Genomic DNA, 13,041 nt, shown 5'->3' with positions numbered 1-13,041 from the left:
AGCAACATATTATTTTTTTTTTAAAAACACATTTTAAATATATGTAGTTTTCAATTAATGTAATAATGCGGATTTTTTATCTCATTCACCTCTCACGAAACCCTTTAGCTCAAAAAAGAAAAAAGAAAAAAGAAAAAAAAGGGTAGTTTTAAATTCTAATGATACGAAGATTTTTATCTCGATGACCTTCTACGGAACCCTTTGATCTACCCTTTTTTGGGAGGAAGCCTCTTAGAAAGCTTGATACTTGATGAATAATAGGAGTATGACTAACGTTATCCTGTCTTCCTAACATAAAGATCTCCTTGCTTCTCTTAAATTGCATCTTCCATTCATTCATTCTGATCGAGTGGAGATAAAAGTGTTGGGAACATCATTTGACATGTACCGAAACCCTAATCGACACTCTTGAGTCTAGACTCAAGATTTGTTTCTGTGCAAAATTTCCAAGGATTGAAGTCCACATCCAGTCCCCGCTCCCCACCATACATCTGATGTTTGACAAAACTAGTTCCAGCGCCTAATGTGCCTATGCTGGGAAAAAAGAAGAAGAAAACGGAACAATTAATGCTCTCACATGCTGTGTTTTGGCCCTCACTGGTCTGTCTATTTGATTGAAGACTATATCAGGCAAAAAAAAACAATCAGTCTGAAAAAGATTACCATCCCTCGAAGGTATACATGATAATATGAAGATTTATTAATGTTTTGGCATGAAGTCTTGCGCAGAAGCTATTGAAATGTAAGAAATCCCAGGATAAAAGTTCTCCTCTCCCTACTGAAATGAGCTGCGACTACAGGGCTTATGTTCTGGAAAATATAAAAGTTTAATCTGAAGTATCTGTACATTTACTAGTAATTAACAGAGAGCCTGTGAATTGGCTCTGCAGGGTTGCCGAGTAAATTTAAAATCTTCAAGGCAGAATGATAAATGTTCTTTTAGATTTCAACAACATGCAACTATTAAGGAATTTACAAGGGACTACTAGCTTCAAAACCACAACTCGTGCAATGATCTTGGCATAGAACAAGCAAAGAGATCAATAGAATACTTTTCGTGGTGCTTATAATTAGAAAAATTAAGTTCACAGACATTACGTAGAATGTCACACACAAACAAATCCTAGCGAGCCCTTGCAAAGAAAATACTCAATTCTGGCCCTGCTGCACCATCAGGATTAATCATATACAGAGCTTCAGAGTCTTTGGATCCAACCACTCTCTCAAATCTGGCTCTAATGTACGTCAATTCCCCGTCAGCTGATTCCTTCTCACTATTTGGGCAAGGAAGCACACCTGCGCCCATTGAAACACCTCTCAGAAGTTGCATGACATGAAGCTCATCATCAGACATTTGCTTCCTCCTTATACAGTACCCAACCTTTCTTCCATTACAATACACACCCCAAACAAACTCCTCCAGTAGTTTCTTTTTATGAGTCTTGGTTTCGCTCTCAAGTGCGATCCTTACTATATCCGATGCCATCTCTTTGTGAAATAGACTTGAGTGCATCGGCAGCTCTATAACAAACATCGGCACACAATGAGGATCTTCTTGTATGGCTAGACTAACTCTGCCTTTACGATAACCAAAAATGGTACCTGTTGTAGCATGGTCCTTAAGTAAAGGTTTTCGAGGTCTGCCTAAAAGTGCAACCATCTTGCAACCTGATGTTAGCATGGGGAAGAGCTTGAACACTTTAAGAAGCCCACCGCCACTAGATTTTGATCGTTTCTCGCTTGCCGTATGCCGGAGCAAAGACAGTATGGCCTGGTTGTCCATTTGGAAGTAAGGGCTAGAATGTACTGGTGGCATCGTTGGGCTAATTACTGTAGTGCTATGCTTTAAAATTCAGGAAAAATAAAGGGCGATGGTGTGTTTGAGGCTTTGAGCTATTGATCAATTACAAAGATACATATAAGGGGAGGTGTAGGGATTAAAAAGAAGAGTTAGGAAGGTGGTTGGTCGCTCTGGCTGGATAGTCCTTGGAATCCTTTTGAAGTGGGAAAGGGAAAGGAGAGACCCCCCAAATTGGTTGTGAGAAGGAAAAATGAGTCCTAATGTTTTGATGTGACCAAGTTCAGCGATGAAGAAAAAGAGGGGGATTGAATGCGATAAGATAAGAGGATTCGGACCACATAATGTGAGGAAAGGGAGGGAAGAAAAAAAACTCGAAAGATGATAAAAGGGACTCTGGTAATGTTGGCACGGGCATGTGCCTCTCTGATCATTACATAGGGCATCGACATCACTTCTTTATGCTTTGCCTGACCCCCCCTCCCCTCCCTAACTCTCACTAATTATTGAGGTGCAGCTCATCTTTCCTCAATTCATTTCGCCATGGAAATTCTGCTTTTGCTTGTGGGGCGACTCTACCTTTTGCTCCCAATCTGCCATCCTTTTCCGTGTCAGACCATAGTCTTATAATTCGGTACAGCTATTCAGACAACAGAGAAGTGAAAAACTGGCTCATGTGTTCGTGTATTACTGCCAAGTATTAAATACTAGGTAACGTTCTTGCTGTCTGCTTTTCAAGTCATGGAGGTTCGAAAACTATAGCCTCTCATACCAGTCTGAATTACTTGCTTATTGTTGGGAAATCATCGCATTAAATCCTGATACACCTAAATTTCTCTTACAAGACCTGGGCTTCGTTTAACATTCTGACGCGGCCGGTGTGATTAAAGACGTTCTTAGATTCCCAAAATTATTTTTCATCTCAAATTACACAGTAAATGTACCAGCACATCTTTAGTTAACAGGAGTGTCCACATGTACCAGTTAGTGTCCATGATGGGTCCTTCGAAACGACTGGATAAAAAGGAAGGAGTATTGTCGGCATCAACATTGGACACTAATTAGCATTTCGACAAGTACTAACTATTGATTTGTGGGTGAAAACTGATTTGTGGCAGGAATCTCTTATGATCGATGTACATATAAACAGTCTCCTGTTGGGTTAAACTATTTCGTTTGTACCCACCACTGGTCAGTTTGAGAAATTTAAGAAAGGGCAGCTAAAGTTCTGTAATCATTCTGCTGATAACTTTGATAATATGCTGGACGGCCGAAGTCTTCGAAAGAATGTTAGGGCTGGTAATGTTTCTACGTATACAGCCGATTTCTACTTGAGCGTTGCATGTACTGAACTGAAGTGCTTGTCCAAGCTTCGAACCTGTTATGTCCTGATATGGGAAGTATAATTTTTATGATTTTTTTTTAATTATTTATAATGTGAATGGCTTGTGTTTTATTGGATTAAAAAGATATGTTTACAGAGGTTTTCCCAGCTTTTTTTGTGCTAATAACTCCATATATGAGTGTTAAAAAAGAGAGTAAAAAATAACCCTCCTGTTCTACTGATAAAATGCAGGTGGTGCCTGAATAAATTACCCGGCATCAATAGTCCTTAAATAAATTAAAGATTTAATCAGTTCATTTCGTTAACTATGTCTAGATTTCCATCTAATTGATGCTAGCTACACATATACCATAAATTTAAACAAATTAATTATTTATTTGGACAAAAAAACCCCTCCAAATGATCATTTGTCTATAATAAATCTGAAAAAAAAAATAGTTCTAATAAATGTTTGTCGTGTGTCCATTACAAGGGCAATAGATTGGTAACACGTAAATTTCATATGTTTTGAGTTAATTTCAATTTAATGAAAAACCAGGTTTGATTAATAAAAATCTAATTAAAACCTTCAATTTTGTACCAAGACTATTGAGATTAAATAATTTATGTAAAAACTATTTATATTATAATACTTTTTATCCAATGTTTCTTGAATTGATTCCCCTTTAGCACATGCAGTGATTGGACAAAAGGTGTACATATTTCTGCAATCACACTTCGCGTGTAAGATCAACCAACAAAGTTGGTTTCCATATCTATAATAGAGAGAGGAAGGGGCAAATTCCATTGATGCAACATAAAGCTAAGATCACATCCCTCATCCAGTGATAGACCCCAACGTTTCGTGAGGTCAGATCATTTGTCAAGTTCACTTTAATACTTTTATGTTTTTATTACTGTAGGTGTCTTGATATTTTAAAGTTAATAATTATATAAATTTTTAATAATTTTAATAATTATAAAATTTAAATTAATAATTTTTTAAAAATAAATCTATAATTTAACTAGTTAAACTACATCCTTTAAAATTAACTTACTTTAATACTATTAAAGACTAGGCAGCTAGTAACATAAAAGGATAGATTTTGATAATTATAGCTTGGAAGAAATCTTTCATGATGGGTGTTAGTTTAAAATTGTAATAATTTTTGTGATTATAATTTTAAAAAATAAATTTAAAGAAATACATAAATCATAACTTTTTCTTAACTAAGTTTTTAAAAGAAAATTCACATTAAAATTCATATAAAACTATTATATGTATTGATTAGCTAAACAATAAAATATAAATAGCAAAATATCACATCATAGAAATAAATATAAACTTAGTCTGGGATTGTTTTTGTGATTGAAAACTAATTAGCTAGTAACCTTAAAGGATAAATTTTAATATCTATGGTTTGAAAAAAATCTTTTACGATCAATTTCATAAATATTTTAATGCGATTTAAAACTAATTAGCTAGTAATCTTAAAGGATAAATTTTGATATCTATGGTTTGAAAAAAATCTTTTATGATCAATTTCATAAATATTTTAATGTATATTTAGTATTGTGGTAGTTTTTTTAATTATAATTTTAAAAAATTAATTTAAAAAATCTATAAATCATAATTTTGTTTAATTAAGATCTCAAAATAGGATTTTCAATAAAATTCATATAAAACTTTTATGTTTAACTAAATATTTTTAAATCTATAAGATAGACGTAGTCTAGGATTGTTTTTGCGCTAGCTTTAAGAGTGAATGACTTGGAACATTGTTTGACAAAATGCATGTTAGAAAGAGATCTTGGAGATTAATTAAAGAGATAATAAAATGATTCTACATTCTAAGCAGCCTTTGTCGTCGTCTTGTCGCCTTCCAATTATTGTGGCTGTGATAAGACATTGCGTGATTGATTTTCCATTTCTTATCTTTAGTATATGTGACGTTTAACTGCTTTCGCGATTATAGCTTAACTCGAGAGCGAACTTGGCCCCTTCATGTAATCTTGTTGATTTTTAAGGTCATGATTGATGACCCAACATGACAACTCGAGAAAACTCTTATTTGTCTCAGAATACAAGTGTAAGTGGTGATAAAATATTGCTTATCCGAAGTTCATTAATCACAATAATAATGAAAAAACCCTAATTAGTGCGTGTGTAATTCCAATCTACAGAAAGATAGGCTTATACTTCGTTTACAAGACAGGGATTCTTCATTTAAAACTTCGGCACCCACCCAGGGAGGGAGAGTGGAAAAGGGGAAAGGTTGCAAATAATTTCCGATGAAATGTTGTATAAGTCCACCAGAAAACGAAAATTCACTGAAGAAATCCACTTACTGGCTACTGCTCTAGAAGCAGATTGCCTGAATATAAAAATATAAAAATATTAAAAAAGCTAACTAAAAGGATGACTATTTGCCAATTGGGTAGACAAGCTCCATGCTCTTCACCATCTATAAGATAAAAAGACGTGTTTTTTTTTTCTATTTTAAAAATATAAAAAATTATTTTGTGTTTTCATCCTCATATTTTTTTGTCATCAAATAAAAACCTAACATTACATAATACATCCAACGAAACCTTGTATGTTCGCCGTGATCTGGCATGGACAAGGAGCAGTTAGGATAGCTATCTTCGATGATAAATATCGATAGCTGAGATGCTGGCTCGTTTGAGATTTGAGAGTGGATACCGCACACCATAAACAAACGGCTTTTAAGGAAATTTCTGCACACTTTCTTTCGAGTTCATCATTGTTTATTGAAAGAGGTCCCATGCCGTACTGCATGGGAGGGTTATAATTTGTTCAAACAACATCATCCTCGAAAGGTAAAATTATGTTTTTCATGCTTGCCATTTGCCAGCCAAAAAGAAGCTTGCATGTTGTAGTACACCATACCGTCCCAAGGTTTTCTTTTCCTTTTCCCTTTTCATTTGTTTACTTATTTACTATTTCCATATCTCCGGGGGCGGAGCAAAAAGAAAAATTAAAGAGGGCAGATTAAAAGAATTATTTAAAAAAGGTTAAAATTTTAATTATTTTGCTATTAAAATTATAAATACTGACAAGGAAAAGGTTGAGAAAAACATTTCATTGCAAAGACGGAGACCTGCCAGCCCCCCGCGTCGGCCACTGCATGTCTCTTCTCTTCTCCACTTTGTCTTTCTTTTCCAATCGTTTGATCATGTATTTTCCTGCATATCTACCAAAGACACACCCGCCATTTTCTGTTCTTAATTTTACATAGCAATTCTTTTTCTAGCACAATTGCAGGTGTTTGATCTCTTTAAGAGAAAGAATTAATAATGAATTTCAAAATATTGATGGTAATTTGTGAACAAAAGGTGGATATCCATCCTTAAAGAAGCTTTTTTTTTTTTTTTTGCTGAAGATAAAAATTCCGTTCAAGAAAAAGGCGTTCTCGTCTAAATCTAAGCCAGTCAATATCTTGACTATGATGCTTTTAATATAATATCAACTTCATAATATATCTCCAACACCAACATGTAAGTTCCACGTCACCTATAATTAAAAATAAAATCAACATTGAAGAAATAGGTTAATTACTTTTTTATTGTTTTCTATTTATTAATCACATAAATCCCTAAATAATATAGAATAAGCATCTTAAATCAGTCATAATAATACATGCAGTACATTACTAGCCATTTATTTTGCGTATAAAAACTCAATTTTTTTAATAAATAAAATCCCAAAAATATTATAATACAAATATAATAAAATTATATCTAATTTCATAAAAATATCAAATTGGATTTTATTATTTTATATAAATTTTATTTTTATCGTTTTATATAAATTTTCTTTTTATTGTTTTATATTAATTTTGTATTATGTTTCCTGATAATTTCATTGATTTGTAAGGAACAATATTTATTAAAATAATTTCTACACATAATCACACTGTTTGTAAATTCTATTTATACCACATATAATTTTTAAAAAAACTCTTTTAAATAAAAAAATCCATTCAAATATCATAGTATCGTACTAGACAGTAATGGGACTTAAGAAATACAGTTGTTCACATAATATACTGTACATACACATAAGGTATAAATATAATATTATAATAAATAACGATACTCCTTTTCTCTTCCTTTTTCCTTCTATTTTAGAAGGAATAGAACTTTCTAATAAAATAAATGCTATAAAATAGATTTTTTTTTCAATTTTTTAACTATGATTTTAAATAACATAAGGATATGGAACGCAAAAATGTAGAGGCCGAGGGCTCAGTTGTTTTCCTTTTGGGCCTTGCTTACAGTGACGGTAATGGCATTTAACAATGGACTCTTCAACCCAATTTTGCAATACTGTCTTGGATCTATAAGAATGAGAAGCCTCTCTTTAAAGCTTTTTTTAATTTTTAAAAATTATTTTTGATAATGACTCATTAAAATAATTTAAAAATATTAATTTAAAATAAAAAATTAAATTTTTTCAAAAATATTTTTTAATATGCAAAAATAAACAAGTGTTTAGTGACGGTTTGATATTTCGATATTAAAATTTAGATTTAAGCAGTACTAAACCACTGCAGTGCTTTTGATTTCGTCATGTGATGATTGTACAGGATGCAGGAGTAAGTTTTGACGGGCTTCATCACTGATTCATAGCCTATTTATCATATGATTACTGGAAGTAGTGGCGGTAATTACTCGTGGCTTCCAAGAGCATTTCGGCAGAGTGCTGCTCCAACAGTGGAATTGCCAGGATAGATACACAATGCATATCTCCTAAGCGCCTTTCACTTGAATATGTTGAAATGGTGGGCTATCAAAGTCTGAGGCTGCATTAGACCATCCTAGTTAAACTTGGTATCTGGAGGATGCATTTGGATTTGACAGATTTATAGGCGAGTTCATGTAACTATGCAGTCCAGCTCAAATCGGCATTTCACTACCTTTGTGGAGTTTGCTATCTCTCTAGCGACATTCTGTGCCTTTTCATACTTTCAGCAGCAAATTCAGAGATTGTTTAGAGGTTGCTTTCACCTCCAGCCATACCACAAATTGCTGTAAACTGGCTGGTTAAAGAATTGACACCAAGGCAACAGAGGAAGTGAATTTGATTCCAATCGTTTAGAAGGCTGTATAGAATCCTTCCTTCTCGTTCTACAGTTTTTGTTTGCTACCCGACTGGACACGGGATCTTTTTTATACAAAAACAATATCTAATATCTTTATTTTTAAAGGGAAAAGATCTTAAAATATCATCATTTAATATTATCATCATTAAAAATTCTAAATATTCAACAAAAATTTCATCATTAATACAAGTTATGTAAAATAAAAAATATTATCATTCTTTAAAGTATTTTAATTAAAATAAACTATATTATATTACTAGTTTTATTTTAAATTACTAGATATCTGTTATAGTATACTATCATTGGTCTGTTTATAATATTATCGATTATAGTGTTAATAAATATTCAATTAAAAACACTTTTAACTTTAATATTGGTAATTATTCAATAAAAAAAACTTGATATTTTTAATTTTAAATTCAATGAATATTAGGTCAAAAAGTTATTTCTAATTTTAGTGTAAATATTCCTAACTTTAATATGAAACGAATATTTTCAATTTTAATATTAATAAATATAAATATTCACAACTCTATAAATATTAAGATGATATTTTTATTATTACCATGGTTGGATATCAATCCAATCCAAGCAAGTATTTTCAATTTACATAAAAATTAAACAAATTATTTTGATAAAAAAATTTTATTTAAGCCTTGGGAATTGTAATTTACAAATTTTAAATTTTAGGGTGATGGCTTGTTGTAAGTTTATTTATCTTAACTAGGAATAACAAATATTTTTTATTTAAAAAGATAAAGTTAATAATTTTATTATTTTAAAAATTTTGATATTGGAGCAAAACGAGACTTTTAATTTTGATTAAGGTCCAATGGACCATATAAACTTGTTATAAAGTTAAAAAAATGCATGTAAAATATTTTTTTTATTTTTTTTTGTGAAAATACTTAAAAAAAATATTTTAACAAATGTTAAAATATGAAAAATTTTATTTTATTTTATTTTATTTTTTTGAAAGGGCTAACAAAAACCCAGTAGATGCAAGTTTTTTTTTTAATTTTTGAAGTACCTGGCATTGTTAAAATAAATTTTGTTGTCTAAAAGCACAGGTAAAATGTGAAAAGACCAGGGCCAAGCCCATTAAAGATACATGACTTAAATAAATCAGTGCAGCCCACACAAGGAAGATATAATTCTGGGGCCCAAAGCGAAAAAGGAATACAGTCTAAGAGAAAGGCAGCCCATGAAAAAGATAAAAAAAAAAAAGAAAAACAAAAAAGAAACCAAGCTGGGCACAAATGCCACCCGATGCCCCAGACTTGAAGCCTCCCGTGTCACTGTATAATTATTTTTTGTTTGGTTTATTTTTTTTAAATAATTAAATTAATTTAAATAAAAATAAAAATTGATTTAAATTAATTGGTTTTAATTTAATTATTTTAAAATAAAATTTGATTGGTTTGAATTTAGTTTAATTTTAATTCGATTTTGATTTAGTTATTTTTTATTAACAACTAAAAATTATATTGTTTTTTATATTTTTTTCTATAATTTTGAATGAGTTTGGTTTTAATTTGACTTAGTCTTTTTATTAATTTTGATTCGGTTTAGTTTTTCAGTTTCAAGTTTATGAAACCAAAACCGAACTGAATTAATTAGTTTTTTAAATATTTTAATTGATTTAATCAGTTTTTTTATAATTTGGTTTTTTTAATTGTTTTAATTTTTTTAATATTTTAGTTTTTTTCACACCCCTAACCCAAGCTATTAAAATAATTTACAAGAAAAGTATGAATATTTAGGTTTGTTTGAGATTGTTGTAGTAGTGGAGATTTAATAATATTTTTTATTTAAAAATATATTAAAATATAAAAATTTTATTTAAAATTTTTTAAATTTTTTAACGATGCGGTACAACACTCCTTAAAAGACAGGAAGAATGAAGCGAGCTTCACCAGAACTGTTCATCATTTTGACTAACATACGTACTTCCAAGGAAAACAGATCAAGCAATGCGCATAGAAAAGGATCAAGCATATACTCATAGATAAGATGGGAAACAAGAAATTTGTTATGAGAACCAAGAACTCCTTCTCCATGATGTGCAGAAAGATGAAAAAACATTATCTGCTGTCAATAAATATCTAAGGCTATGCATTCCAAAATGATAATGGTTCCCAAACAGAAGAGAAACTGCACTTACAAGTGTGTGTGTGTGTATCACATGCTTTATACACTTATAATACCATCTGACCTAATCAAGCACAAACCCTAACCATATTCTAGTACCATAGCAATCCAAATACACAAGAGGAAAGCCTAAGAGTTCAAATAAATAAATGGGGGAAGCATACCCGTAGTTGTGCTGCTGCTATTTCTCTTCGCTTTCCTTCCCACTAAACCAGACTATTTTTTTAGATAAAGGGAGGTTGTTGATGCTCTTTAGTGCCGCTACTATCTCCTTCAGGTCATAACGGCTGTAGTTGCCACTTTCTTCTCGTTAAAACAGTGCTAGTTTCCTCTCTTGGAAATGCTGTGACTGGGCTGATCTACTCTTGGGGCGAGTTTCTTTGAAGAAATGTAAATATTTTAAAACAATAATATGCAACTTGGCTGGGATTCTGAGATGTAGGTCTGGCTTTGGTCGATGACTGAGAAGTGCATGAACGAAGGAATGAGTGGTCAGGTTGCGTCTTGGATTTCTAAAACTCTAAGGTGGTCTTTTTCGTAGGGTTGGTGGTTGTTGGCAGCTGAAAAAAAAAAAAAAAACTTGAAACTCCACGGTCGTCCTTTTTTAGTAACAGTGGCCTCCCTTGGGTTTTTCTAGGGTAACAATTGGATTCTATCCAAGAAATCCGTCCTAACCCCCTCATATTTGAGCTTCCTATCTTTTAAACTGGAATGAGATCTTGGGGATGGAGATCCCAACAGCTTGAACTTGTTCCACATTTAATGAAAAGAAAACACCCATAGTCCTGTCATTTTTGGACTGTTGAAGACAGGTATTCGTCATGTCAAGGGAGCATCGCAGGGGGGAATAAAACTGAAAAAACCAGTGTTATTTGAAGGAGGTAACATGGTCTATGATTTGGGAAAGATATGGTGCGTTTTGGTGGGAAATTTGGGTTGAACCAAAGCCATTTTTGTGGCTTCTCGGACAGCTTCTCTGGCTCTAAAGGAAGAAGAAAACGAACAGTGTCTAAACGACATAGCGTTCCGATCTGGGTTTAAAATCTGATGACAAGTCGTCTTCTGAAAGAGAATTAAGTTAAATTGAAGTCATTTTTTAATTTGCCCCTGAACTTCTGAAAGCGTTCAATTAAGCCAAAAACTATCCTTATCTTTGATAGTATTTTCAATCTCAACCCTGTAATTTTGCAATTAGACTCTTAGATTTCACCGTGCCTTAGAAAATGGTCTTTAGTTTCAATTATTTTCAATTAAACCCTCAATTAACTCCTTAAATTCTAACTCTTTAAATTTGCGCCTGATTAAGTTAATTAAACTCTTTTAAAGTTTAATTAGATTCTTGAATGTCTTCATTTTTGCAATCTTGCTCTTATATTTAACTTTCTTTTTAATTAAGCTTTTATTTGTTAAAATTGGATTGCTAAACTTTACAATTTTATCCGTATTGGTCCTCAAACCTTTAATTTGTGCAGTTTTGACCAAATTTTCAATTTATTTTTCAATATTTCTTTAGCAAATTATCCATTTACCCGTGTTCAGTTCTGAATAGTTGTGCATGTCTAATTGATCCAAAGTATTATTTTTTATGAAAAAAATGATATATTTTTACATGAAAAATGAAAAAAATTGGGAAAATTCAAAATTAGGTTATGAAAATTATATGACATCTCCCTGTGGTAGATTTGTAAACAGCAGCTCTGGCAAGTTTTCTTCTTATATCCTACGATGACAGATTAAAGCGGATGCACTGCACGCTACTTCGGCGGCAGGTCTAGTTTGATTGCAACTTATCATAGGATGGATAGACAACGCACCCCCAAATTCAGCATAATGTTTGGTCATCTCGAGTGGTTGGCTTGCTAGATTGAGTTGCATTGCTGCATTTCTGTTGTTGCTAGTTTTTGTTGTAAACAGTACTGCGCTTCAAGTTTCATTGCCTACAATCTTCAGATATTAAAATGGTAGAATCCATAGTAATTAAACCTATCTCAGAACATTTGTAAAGGTTAAACTAGATTAATCCGAGATAATGTGTTTTTTTAATAAAACATAAAAATTAAACTAGGTTTTGTACATGTTGTCCAAGTCAAACTATATTAGCTTTGAGCTGACTTTATTTTTTACAACTAACGGCCTAGACTGGGAGCCCAGTCAGCCGGTTCTCTGTGGAGTGTTCTTTAATAATTATATCAATTGTGATTATGAAGTCTTCCCCCTTCTAGAAGTTGACAATGTCTAACTGGTTACCCTCACCGGCTGTACATTTATTTTCCTCCGTGGAGAATTAAATTAATGTGTGATGAGATCAACATCTAGAAGGTCATCTGGTGGTTTCTTTCAAAAGCTTCCATGCATGACAAGAGGTTTATAACTCAAAAAAATAGAGGGACAACTGTCTTGTTGTAAAATTTTGACCTTTTGGAATGTTGAAATGGTAATCAGAAGTTGCTAAAACACCATAAAATAATCAAGAATCGTTTCTCTGAATAATTTATTTGATAACCATATACATCAGAGACCACTGTTTCTAATCCGATCCATCTTCTATTTCCTTGACATTCTTGTTATCATCGAGTTGTTAAGACTGATTAATTAAATGAGAAAATTGGAGGGGGGGGGGGGGGGGCGGGGGCCCCCTTTCT

At 32.2% G+C, this 13,041-nt stretch overlaps 1 protein-coding gene across 1 annotated transcript; it reads right to left on the bottom strand.

Moving 5' to 3' along the window:
- Positions 1 to 913: 913 nt before the first annotated feature.
- LOC105129972 (protein MIZU-KUSSEI 1-like) lies at positions 914 to 2,193 on the bottom strand. Its single transcript, XM_011032265.1, has one exon. The coding sequence runs from the start codon at positions 1,814 to 1,816 to the stop codon at positions 1,124 to 1,126; it is 693 nt and encodes a 230-aa protein (XP_011030567.1). The 5' UTR covers positions 1,817 to 2,193; the 3' UTR covers positions 914 to 1,123.
- Positions 2,194 to 13,041: the final 10,848 nt, after the last annotated feature.

The sequence above is a fragment of the Populus euphratica genome, unplaced genomic scaffold (genome assembly GCF_000495115.2).
Source record: "Populus euphratica unplaced genomic scaffold, PopEup_1.0 scaffold2.1, whole genome shotgun sequence".
In the NCBI taxonomy this organism is placed as follows: Eukaryota; Viridiplantae; Streptophyta; class Magnoliopsida; order Malpighiales; family Salicaceae; genus Populus; species Populus euphratica.
The sequence above is the reverse complement of the archived record's forward strand: the minus strand, read 5'-3'. Positions and strand labels throughout refer to the sequence as shown.

What these genes read in the sequence shown, in the direction of transcription:
- LOC105129972 (XM_011032265.1), bottom strand. Translation starts at nt 1,816, where the DNA reads ATGCCACCAGTACATTCTAGCCCTTACTTCCAAATGGACAACCAGGCC.